At 35.5% G+C, this 12,973-nt stretch overlaps 1 protein-coding gene across 1 annotated transcript in view; it reads left to right on the forward strand.

Moving 5' to 3' along the window:
- Positions 1 to 12,491, forward strand: part of SYNJ1 (synaptojanin 1) — a 150,710-nt gene extending 138,219 nt beyond the window's left edge. The window contains 3 exon segments of the mRNA XM_007941282.1: positions 2,449 to 2,557; positions 2,814 to 3,031; positions 11,682 to 12,491. Coding sequence (XP_007939473.1) covers positions 2,449 to 2,557; positions 2,814 to 3,031; positions 11,682 to 12,491 — 1,137 coding nt within the window.
- The last annotated feature ends 482 nt before the right edge of the window (positions 12,492 to 12,973 follow it).

Consider the following 12,973-nt stretch of genomic DNA (forward strand, 5'->3'; position numbering starts at 1 on the left):
AAAAAAAAAAAGATGGATGGAACACACAGAGTAACTATACCAAAAAGAAGTGGTCAATGATCATCCTTTTCAGGAGGTGGCATATGATCAAGGACCAGTGGTATTAATGGAAGAGGTCAAAGCTACACTGAAGGATTTGGCAATAAACAAGGCTCCAGGAATTGATGGAATACCCATTGAGATGTTTCAACAAATAGATGCCACATTGGAGGCACCTGGCTGTGCCAAGAAAGTTGGAAGACAGTTACCTGGCCAACTGACTGGAAGAGATCCTTATTTGTACCCATTCCAAAGAAAGGTGATCCTACAGAATGTGGAAATTATCAGACAGTATCATTGATATATCATTGATATATTGATATCATTGATATCACACGCAAGTAAAATCTTAAGATAATTCAAAAATGCAGCAGTATATTGACACAGAATTTCCAGAAATACAAGCTGGATTCAGGAGAGGACATGGAGTGAGGGATATCATAGCTGATGTCAGATGGATCTTGGCTGAAAGCAAAGAATACTAGAAAGATGTTTCCTCATGTTTTATCGACTATGCAAAGGTATTTGATTGTGTGGATCATAAAAAATTATGGATAACTTTGAGAAGAATGGGAATTCCAGAACACTTCATTGTCCTCACGAAGAACCTGTACATAGACCAGAAGGCTGTTGTTCGAACAAAACAAGGGGGTACTGCATAGTTTAAAATCAGGATGGGCACCTTTCACCATATCTATTCAGTCTGTATGCTGAGCAAATAATCTGAGAAATTGGACTATATGAAGAAGAACATGGCATGAAGACTGGAGGAAGAATCATTAACAACCTGTGATATGCTGATAACATAACCTTGCTTGCTGAAAGTGAGGATGACTTGAAGCATTTACTGATGAAAATTGAAGACTACAGTCTGTAGTATGGATTACATCTCAATATAAAGAAAACAAAAATCCTCACAACTGGACCAGTAAGCAGCAGCATGATAAATGGAGAAAAGATTGTCAAAGACTTTATATTGCTTGATTCTACAATCAGCACCAATAGTAGGAGCAGTCAAGACATTAAAAGGCATATTGCATTGGGCAAATCTGCAAAAGACCTCTTTCAAGTGACGAAAAGCAAAGATATCTCCTTGAAGACTTAAGATGTGCCTAACCCAAGCCATGGTAGTTTTAGTCACCTCACATGCATGTGAGAGCTGGATAATGAATAAGGAAGGGCGAATAAAAGTTGATGCTTTTGAGTTGTGGTGTTGGTGAAGAATGCTGAAAGTACCAAGGACTGCTAAAAGAACTAACAAATGTGTCCTGGAAGAAGTGCAGCCAGAATGCTCCTTGGAAGCAAGAATAGCAAGGCTTCATCTGATCTCCTTTGGCCATGTTGTCAGAAGGGACCATTCTCTGAAGAAGGATGTCATGCTTGATAAAGTGGAGGGTCAATGAAAAAGGGGAAGGTCCTCAACAAGATGGATTGACACAGTGGCTGCAGCGATGGGCTCAGGTATAGTAGGGATCGTGAGGCTGGCACAAGGACAGGGCAGTGTTTTGTTCTGTTGTATGTAAGGTCACTATCAGTTGGAGATGACTCGACAGCACATAACAACAATAACAACTACCATCTTTAAAGTGACATCTTTGCTTCTTAACGCTTTAAAGAGATCTTTTGCAGCAGATTTGACCAGTGCAATACGATGTCTGACTTCTTGACTACTGCTTCTATGGGTTTTGATTGTGGATCCAAGTGTAATGTAATCCCTGACAACTTCAGTCTTTTTTGCATTTATCATGATGTTGCTTATTGATCCAGTTGTGAGCATTTTTGTTTTCTTTATATTGACGTGTAATCTATACTGAGGACTGTAGTCTTTGATCTTCATCAGTAAGTTCTTTAAGTCATCTTCACTTTCAGCAACCAAGGTTGTATCATCTGTATATCACATGTTGTTAATGGTTCTTCCTCCACGCCTGATGCTGCATTCTTCATATAGTCCAGCTTCTTGGATTATTTGCTCAGCACACAGGCTGAATAAGTATGGTGAAAAGATATAACCCTGATGGCCACCCTTCCTGGGTATCCCCTTGTTCTATTCAAATGATAGCATCTTGGTCTATGTACAGGTTCCTCATGAGCACAATTCAGTGTTCTGGGATTCCCATTCTTCACAATGTTCCCCATAATTTGTTGTGATCCACACAGTCAGATGGCTTTGCATAGTCAATAAAAAGGTAAACATCTTTCTGGTATTCTTTGCTTTGAGCCAAGATCTATCTGACATCAGCAATGATAGCCCTGGTATGAATATGTAGCTACAGATAGAGAACAATTAAAATGATAAGTTGGGGAATAATATAGACAGTAGAGTAAATGTGATACAAGAACAGTTATTTCCACAGGATCTTACCTGTGAAAATAAGCAAGTGTCTCAAATGTTACATTTCCTGCTTGTAGATGATTCCACCCCGTGCAGGAGTTATTAGTGCGCCACAGAGCCATGCTCGGGTGTCTGCTGGAAGACTAACTCCTGAAAGCCAAAGCAAACCATCTGAAGTACCAAAAGGTAGACACTATATTAGAAATACAGTTTATTCTATATTCTTTCCTTTCATTTTTTCTTTCCATTTTTCCTCCTGTCATTTCCCACCTTCTACAACTTACTCAAATATGGATATCCCTTCTTTATACCATAAGAAATGAGGCTACTTATTAGAAAAAAAAAAAAACCTAGAATGTCCTCCCAACATTTCACTAAAGGAGGGATAAAACTTGGTTTTCTAGTAAACATCTGACATCTGAAAATGATTTTTTTTCTTTAGGTTCAGCTCACCTTCCTGAACCACTGAAGCCTCAGGCTGCCCTTCCTGTGCAGCCTTCTCTGCCCCCACCTGTTCAAAAGATGCAGGAGCCTCTTATCCCTATGGCAGCACCTTTGCCTCAGTCTGTCCCCCAGCCAATTTTGGAAACTCCCCCCCAGCCACCACCTCGAAGCAGGTCATCCCATAACTTGCCTTCAGAATCTTCCTCACAACAGCAAGTAAGTCTCACTATTCAAGTATTATCTTTGATGAATATGGGAGAGTCTTCAAATATACTTATTTTAATTACTAGCTTTTATAAGAAATAAACAAATACAAGCTTTCTTACTTTCTGTTTTTATCTTTTGGTGTTAATAGCATCTTGAGATGTCTTCAACTAGTGAGTGTCATTTGACCTCACAAACTAGTCATATAATAAAGGTATTATTTGGCTATTTCAGGTTGTTTTTTGTTTGTTTGTTTTTTAATCTACTGCTTAGATCAGTGATTCTACAGAGTAATCCTAAATCAGGATTCTTTTGGGCATTACAGCTGGTTCCCAGGCTGTTTTCTCATCTTAACATTTTAAAGTGTTTGCAACTTTCTGTTTTTTTCATGCATAGTTTACTTTGGATAGTTAATAAATTAGCATATACAACAAGAATTTATTTTTCTTATTCCCCATAACAAATTAGTCTTGACTTTCATATCCTGGTGAGAAAGGCAGATCAGATCAGCTCCTAGACAAGTGGCAATATGGTAATTTTCAATAAAAAAGTAATCCTTTTGTTCCTCTAATCAAGCAGTAGTTCTTTTCTGTGTTGGAGCTGACACTATTGTTCCTCACTTATTTCAAATCCTTGTAATCATTCATTTTTGGGTCAGTTTAGATCACTTGGGCTAGAAGCAGGAGGCTTGTTCACCAAAGTAAAAACTGTTAAAATAATAATTCTCCTCATTAGTATCTCCCAGAAAACAGTGCCATTGCCTTGGTGGGCTGAAATCATGGGATTACAAGGACTCTTATTCTGCCAGAGTGATTTCTATTGAAAAGAATTCTTGTGTACACATACAAAGTCGTTTTAATACAGGAATAATCATTCAAATGAAATTATTTTGTTTTTGGTTGGATGCTGTTTTACTTAGCTTTGTTACACACATTTCATCAAAATTGATCAAATGAAATTTATTAAGTACATTTTGGTCGCTATGAGTTGGGTCCAACTTGATGGCAGTGAGTTTGGTTTTTTGGTTTTTATAACCTTATATTTTATTTGAAACTTGAAAATACCATCAAGGCCAAAGAAATATGTGCAATTGTAAAAGTCTGCTTTTAAACTTTGGAAAGATCTGAAATATAGAAATATTAGACATTAGTCTAATATTAGGCCCTTAAGTATATTTATAGATTACAGTTTACATTTATCTTTACACATACATCCATCTAGTTAACAGAAGTTAACCTTTTCCTACTTTAGTTTCTACATGGTGAAAACCAGATATCCTTTTAAAACAATCTGAATATAATCTTAAACAACTAAGAACCAATTAATGTTGACTCATTAAATTGTTGGAAAGATAAAGATGAAAGATGAAGAAGGATACATAATATAGAAAAATAAAATGCTCTCTTAATCTGATTAATACCAAAAAGTAGTCTTTACTTTCTGGCTCAGAAAATCTAGGATGCTGGATTTAATAATGCTAGAAATCCTTCATAGAATAAACATCCACCATTCTTTTCTCCCTACCAAGCCACCTGGAATCAGGGATTTCTCTTATTATTTTCTTGTAATGTATTTAAAAAAAATCAAACTTCTTAAAAGCTAGCAAGCTGCCATCTAGATGCAACAATGGGTCTCTCCTCATCAAGAAGAAAACCAAAATTAATGGAAACAATCAGTCCTAGCAACTGGCACACCATCCGATCTGCAACCTATACAACTATGAGACCAGAAGAACTAGATGGTGCCTGGCTACCACTGTCATCCACTTGGAAGGGATGTAGGAGATCCTGTATAGAGAGGGAGAACAATGTGGAACAAAACTCAAAATCATTTGGAGGCAAAAAAAAGTGGGAACCAGGTTTGCTGGTCCAATAGAGCCTGGTGGAACCACTGAGACTATGGCCCCTAGCTGCCCTTCAGTTCTGGAATTGAACCCACACCTGTGGTTTCCAGCCAAACAAAGTACAGGCATGTGAATTAAACATTTACCTCAAGTAGACACACACCCTGGAGAGAACAATCATGGGAGAAGGAAGGGCTGCTTATGCACAGGGAGACAGCTCAGGAGGCAGGAGAGTATGGAGGGATGGACACTGGGAAGTGGTAACTATGGGGAGGAAGTGGAAGGGGAGCTGTTGCATTGTAAATTTTGGTCAATGACATGAGCATAGTGGCTAAAGCACTTGACTGCTAACCAGAAGGCTGGTGGTTCAAACCCACCAGCCACTCCTCGGAAGGAAGGTTGGGCAATCCTACTTCCGTAGTGATACTGCCTCGGAAACCCAAGGAGGGGTCGCTATGAGTCGGGGCCGACTCGACGGCACATAACAACAACAACAACATGAGACAAAGTATATGTGAACTGCTGTATGAAAAGTGAATTTACTCTGTAAATCTTCACCCAAATCAAAATAAAATTAAAAAAAAAAAACAACTCACTGCCATCAAGCCAATTGCGACTCAGAGCGACCCCTTCTTGGGCTTCCGAGGCAGTATCTCTACGGAAGTAGATTGCCCAGTCTTCCTTCCGAGGAGTAGCTGGTGGGTTTGAACCACCAGCCTTCTGGTTAACAGTCGCATGCCTTAGGCACACTATGCCACCAGAGCTCCCTGTAATGTATGGTATTCTATTTTTAAAATAGGAGGGCAATGGATTTAATATAAACTGGATGTTCACTTTCTGCCCTAAATCAGTAGTAGAATGCTTAACAGTTATTTGCCCTCCAATTACAATACTATATGTAATGTATAGAATTCTATTTTTAAAATATAATTGGTCTGTTCTGACCCATAGCAACCCTATAGGACAAAGTAGAACTGTTCCAGAGAGTCAAGACTGTCATTTTTAGGAAGCAGACTGCCACATCTTTCTCTCACAGAGTGGCTGGTGGGTTTGAACCACTGACTTTTCCATTAGCAGCCATGCTCTTAACCACTTAGTTCATAATAAAAGTGCAACTTAGTTCCTAAAACTCTGTATTGGCATAAGTATCCTTAGACAAGTGTGAAAGTGTCAATATAAAGTCATCTTATGACACACAGTAGTACAGGATGAATATTCCCATGACCATCAAATGTCATTTTCTTAGATCATTTTTCATTGTTTTAATTTCTGGTTTTCATTAAAATGGTGTAGTGATTTGGTGTCAGACAGCACATGCTTGGTAGTGTTCTTTCTTGACTCTTGGGATGTTCTGTTAATCAAAAATAACAAAGATATTTGTTTTAAATTTTCTTTTTTCCTCAGTCATGGATATAAAATTCCTCTGAAAATTACATACAAGGACACACTCTCTTTTTTGAGGGTAGGAGTTCTTAACTTGTGTCTTTGTAAGAGATCACAAAGTGCTTAACTTTAGTTTGCCTCAGGGAATGTAAGTAGACAGTGTTTAAGGGAAGGAAGAGCTTTTTATCTTATACCTTCTTATACCTTTTTAGTTTTTGAAGCATAAGAATAACACTTATTCAAAAAAAGTAAAATTTTAAAAATTCTATGAAGTAGCTATAAATTGAAAATTTAAGGGTGACATTTTTAAAATCTGACAATTTGATAGTTTGGTAATGACATGAAATCGTCTTAAAATTAAACAGTTAATAATCTTTATCCTGTCTCAAACCTATAAGATGACTTATTTAAAACATGAAAACTTATATAATTTAGCTTTATTTTTTATTATTTAAATGTTCTTTGACTCTCTAATTCCATTTGGAAAAGATCCCTTTAAATCTGATGAATCATTATATAACATGTTACAGATTCTTGACTATGTACAAAAATGCCTCACTTATCTGCCTGACTTCCAATTATCTTAGTCATCTGAATATCAGTTAGTTCAGAACCAGACAAAGGGAAATCTAACAGGAAGTAAATAACAGAACTCAACTTTAATGAAAGAGGACAGTGAGGGAAGAGGCCAATTAGAAAATCTCAGCATTCTGGGTCTCTTAATGGAGGGTCCAGAAACTCATTCCTGCTGTCCAGTCCTGATATAGAGAACCCTGAAATCATCACGAAAGTGTTCACTCAAATTCAGGAGACTTGGGTTTAGTAGACAGGAAACTCTAAAAATGGTTAATGTATTTTAGAATAGTATCTCTCTAAATTGCCAAAGTATGTATGTTTCCAACGAATCATTTCTGATTCATAACAACCCTCTAGGACAGAGTACAACTGTCCCCAAGGGTTTCTAAGGCTGTAATCTTTATGGAAGCAGACTGCCACATCTCTTTCTCCTGTGGAACGGCTGGTGGGTTTACAGTTGAGCACTTAACCTCTTCGTTACCAAGGTTCCTTGTTTCTTGAGCATACTGGATGAAAAAGATACTGCTCTAATATAGAAAGATGATGATGGGTTTTATTTTTAAACAACAAAAGTGGATCTAGTTTCTTTCCTTGTTCAAATTGAGGTGAGTTGAAGATAATGTCCTTGAGAAAACGGAGTATTATGGAGCAAGTCTAGATTCTGACCAATTTGTTAAATGGATGCTAATTTTTGATGAGCTGGTACTTTTCTTTTGCATAGTGGTGCCATTTTGTACATTTTCTCTGATGATGACAGATCCATAGGCTATCCTAAACTGCTTACAATATTTTAGAGTTCCAAAAACCTATTTGAATATATTTTTGGAATAACAACACTTTAAACTGGTTTGTAATCAACCTCAGACAAAATTTAAGTCTGGGCCCTAATTCAACAAAAAAATTTTTGTTCAAAATTATAAAAGGAACTGGAATTGTTGCTTGAACTAATGCTTTGACCTGCAAATATCATTGCTCTTGGATTCTATTTATAACACAGAACAGAAAGTATTTTGAATATTGAATTGGTAGAGTTGCTGGTTGGTCTGGGATTATCCTCCTAACTCTTTCCTTTGATGTCTGTGTTCCCTTTCTCAAAGCAGGAGCAACCATCAGGGTAACAGGTATCTGACAATTATCAATCTTGTATGTGCTTTTCATCTGTCCTAGTACATTAGATGTATGAATCTTGTGCTTCATACATCTAAAGATTCACCCATTTTTAAAACCACATGTCCTCATTAATAAATTCTATTATCATACCATAAAACTTGCTTTTTATTTTTCTTAGTATTTTGAATTTTTAGGAACCATTTTAGTCTTTCTTGCTAATGCTTTATAATTTTTGGCTTCATTTTTTATGAAAATTAACCAAACTAAAATGTGTAACTTGATGGAGGTAAGTTTAGGTATATGAAAGCCTATTTGGTAAAAGCAAATTGGTTCTCAGTTTTAACAGTGGCATAATTATTAAATGGCATAATTATATGAACACAAAATTCAATAATTTCTGCTTAGATTTGTTTTGGGAATTTTTTTTTTCCTAAATACTGGCAGTCCTTGGGTTATGAACATCTGACTTACATATATCTTGTAGTTATGAACCAATCCCTGTAAAGCCTATTATATTAAAAATTTGAGGTATATACAGTGGTTGGTAATAACAAACAGGTACTACTTTGCTATGTGCGTCAAACCATTTTTATTTTTACTGTATCATATTAAAAATGTTTAGTCTATCTGGAAATGTTTCTTTAAAAAAAAGTTTTTTAAGTTGTGTCCCAATAAACCTTTATTTATAAAAGTAAGAGCCTGCTCTTTGACCCATGGGTCATAGAGTATAGACCCTTTACTTCTAAAACACTAGTTTCTGTTCTTGTTGATGTCTGAAATTAGTGTAAGAAGCCTCTGGGTGACAACCATATGGGCACTATTTCTTGATTATTTCAGATAGCCTTAAGCATTCATTTCTTAAACAATATGAGTCTTTACCTTCTAGATACCAGTTTCGTCATCTGTGATGTATAGGGTCTTATTGAGACATAGGATCTGAAGGCACACTTCATAAAAGTTGTTCTTTTTGTAAATTCACTCATGCACATAATGAAGCTATACTTAGAGTATGTATTTTTTAAAAAACAATACAGTTGCCATAGACTTGATTCCATCTCATAATCTGACCTATGTGTGTCAGAATAAATAGAACTGTGCTCCATATGGTTTTCTTTTTTTCTTAAACTTTATTTATTTTGTTGTTGTTGAGAATGTACATAGCAAAACATACACCAACAGTTTCTGCATGCACAATTTAGTGACATTGATTACATTCTCTGAGTTGTGCAGCCATTCTTACCCTGTTTTTCTAAGTTGTTCTTTGATGTTTTTTATGCATAGAATATATACTGTATACTTTATTTAGGGACAACCACTTGACTAACTGATGTTAGATACGAACAGTACCTAATTATACTGACTTACATACAAATTCAACTTAAAGACAGACTTAAGAATGGAACTGATTTGTAATCTGGGGACTGCCTGTAGTTTTACCAGCAAGATTTTTATAGGTAAAAAAGAATCGATGCCTTAGAAAGATGAAAATTAATATTATAAAAGATCTTTCCAACACCTTTCTCTGTAAAAACATAACCATTTTTAAAATCAAGTCATCAAAAATCCAGCTTAGATGACAAATTAATTCTAATGTAATGAATGTTGGTGTGGCTCTCATTGTCATTTCAAGCCTAATTAGGCAAAATGACGCCACATGTAACACATTATTTTTAACTTATTTTGAAATAAATTTTTTTCTTAATATGAAAATAAAGATATTTAAATGTATAGCATTTATTTGGCTAAGGCCAACTATTGTAAGCTGTGCAAAGCATAAAATTCTCCTTTCCTATTATGTCTGTATTGTGAACTGTTTGATCTGCCATGAGAGAATTGCATCCCAGGCCCAAATATTTCCATTTTATTTTCTTAATCATAAATTATCCTGAAATTATTGGCAGTATACCAAAAAAAAAAAAAAGAGAGAAAACCTCACTGCTGATGAGTTGGATCCAACTCATAACAGCCCCTCCCTTGGGTTTCCAAGGCGGTATCACTATGGAAGTAGATTGCCAGTCTTCCTTCTGAGGAGTGGCTGGTGGGTTTGAACCTCCAGCCTTCTGGTTAGCAGTCAAATCCCTTAGGCATTACACCACCAGAGTCCCATTGGCAATATAGTTAACTGTAATTTTATGATGTTTATGATAAATTTGTTTTTGAAATATATTTCGATATATATGTCAGCTTAACTTTTTATACACTTAGAATACAGTTTTTGAGTCTGTGACATGTTTACTCTTTTATTTCATACAAATTTATTGTTACATTAAATTTCTTTGAAGGAAAACTTATTCAGTATTTAAGTATATAAAGTATATTCTAGAGCAATTTAATAGAAGAGTCAGATACTTGAAAGTCACTTATCAAGTTACCCATATAATTTCCTTTTGTAAATGAATACCCCTATTCTTAAAAGTGCATAAATTAATGTTTTGTAATATGCAATTACATTTAATTGGGAGTCTGGGTCTTTTTTTGCACTATATTTCATGAAATTTAGTTGTTTTGCTTTATCGATTATCTTAATTCATTTTGGATGGTGTCATTTTGTTAGGAAAACATACTATTCTCTGAGGGGAAAATATATTGAAAACTATCAGCTAGAGCTCTCCCTCCCCAGTTTTTCCAATCTTGATTTTTTTTTTTTCTTATCTTGAAGTTGGCATAAATGTCCAGGTCATCTATCCAGTTGTAACAATTATATAGAGAGATTTTATTTTTGTTTCTAATTAAGAATGAGCTTAATTGCTAATGAAGCCAGGACTAGAGTTTCATTTCCCTTGAGAACAATTGAATTTACTCAGTCCCTTAGCTTTGTTCTACTCATTAGTTTCTTCGTGAATTAGGCACAAAGGCCACTTAGGGGGCCAGTGTAAACTTTTTATAACTTTGAAATAATTCAGGACACTCTTCCTATCAGTAACAGTTCACGTGAAAGGGACTCGGCACTATTCTGGGCACAGCTTCATTTTGGTTTTAGAATTAATATACCGAATAGAAAATGGGATTTTTCCCCATTTTTTTTCTTTTTCAATTATTGCACTTGGTTATTAATAATATATCTGCTTTATAACGATTTTACAAGATTAAGGAAAGTTGTCACATTATTCAGAGTTTATTCTAAAAAAGAGAATTTATATTAAAAGCCAAAAAAAAAACTTTGAAAATTCATTTTTCCAAGTAGAAAAGGAAAAGATGTATTGTTTCCAGCTTATAATACAACTATACTAATTGAACTAAATTTTTATCCATTTAATTGAATTTCCATAGTAATATTAAATGAAAATATATTTACCAGACCAATGAAACCACATCATCATCATAGAAAGGTGTTGGAAGTTTATTTATAAATTTAGCATGAGTTCTGAATATGAGTTTCTTAATTCTTAAGTTCGTGCTAATAAAATGTGATAGACCTGGACGTAAGCAAAAACCATTTGTTAATTCTGTACAGTTCTCTCTTTTACCATTTTAATACTTGCATGAAGTAAGTTCTATTTAATTTCTTTGGGATTTAAAAAAACATTTATTTAGTAAAAAGATGTATTTAGTAGGGAGTTTTTAAAGAAAATTATTGTAGTTGTATCATCATACTTAAATTATCAGAGTAGCAAAATATACAAAGCTGCCTTCTAGTTTCTAAATTTGTATACTTGCCCCTAAAAATGAAGAACAATTGAGACAGGAAACATTGGGAATATTAAGAGTAAATATAAACTCTGATTATACAGTGTCTTCTTTCTTTTCCAGGTAAAAACAAATGGAGTCTCTGATGTCACTCTGGAACCACCATTGAAGAATGACCCATTTGAAGAGCTGTCATTTAATCTGCTTGCTGTGTCAAAGGCTCAGTTATCTGTTCAAACATCACCTGCTCTAACCCAAAACTCAAAAGGGTTTATCCAGTTGCCTTCTGCAATACAAAGTAATGTTGATACTCTGAGTGTTGTAAGTTGCATGCCAACAATGCCTCCAATTCCAGCCCGGAGTAAATCCCAGGAAAATATGCGAAGTTCTCCAAACCCATTTATCACTAGCTTGAGCAGCACAAATCCTTTCACTGACAGGACTGCTGCTCCTGGAAACCCATTTAGAGCTGAGTCTCAAGAATCAGAAGTAGCTTCATGGTTTTCCAAAGAAGGGCTTGTTGTTAATAGTCCTTCCCCTTCTCTCCAGCACCTCGATCCTAGCAGAAGCAAGCCTTCATCTTCACTTGATGGCTTTGAGGACAATTTTGATCTGCAGAGCCAATCCTCAGATAAAATTAGTAATCCAAAAGGATGGGTAACCTTCGAGGAGGGAGAGGACTTTGGTGTGAAGCAGAAATCAAAGTCAGCTTGTTGTCCAGGCTCACTGGGTAACCTGCCAGCTTCATTTTCTGGCTCAAATTTGACATTTGATGATGACTGGAATAAAGGTACAAATGTTCCTTTCTGTGTGTTGCCATCAAGAAGACCACCCCCACCGCCTGTCCCTCCACCTGGTCCTGCCCCTCCAAGAGATCCTTTCACAACCCCAGTCTCGAAGGCATCACCCACTCTAGATTTTACAGAAAGATAATGTGATAGAAAAAAGTTGTTTATTAGTTTGGCAGGGTAAGGCCAAAAGAACTGGGCATTTGTTATCATTATGTGCAATAAGGAATTCCTGAACGCACTGATACCTTCATAAAATACCACTATTTAATTTGTACAGATTTGGAATATGTGTATATTGGAAATAAGGAAAAATCCTTCTCATTATCACCTGGAGTTTTTGTGTGTCTTTGTTCAGATTGATAGAAGAGACTAGTAGCCATAAAAAGTGCTTAAAACTACTTTAGAATTATAGTCCTCATTCAGAAATTCTTTGTGAGTCTTCTCTAAAGAATTTTAGAAAGTCCAAACAACTTTTAGCTGGTATTACTACCAACCATTTCATACTTGCTAACAATTGGTACTTATGAGTATTTACCAAAGATCTGCTAAGTTACATTGAAAAGGTTTTGGAAGGCATTGCTTCAAATACATACATACATATATATATATATATATATATATATA

The sequence above is a fragment of the Orycteropus afer genome, unplaced genomic scaffold, assembly GCF_000298275.1.
Source record: "Orycteropus afer afer isolate SDZICR_OR568_19922 unplaced genomic scaffold, OryAfe1.0 scaffold00078, whole genome shotgun sequence".
NCBI classification, from domain to species: Eukaryota; Metazoa; Chordata; class Mammalia; order Tubulidentata; family Orycteropodidae; genus Orycteropus; species Orycteropus afer.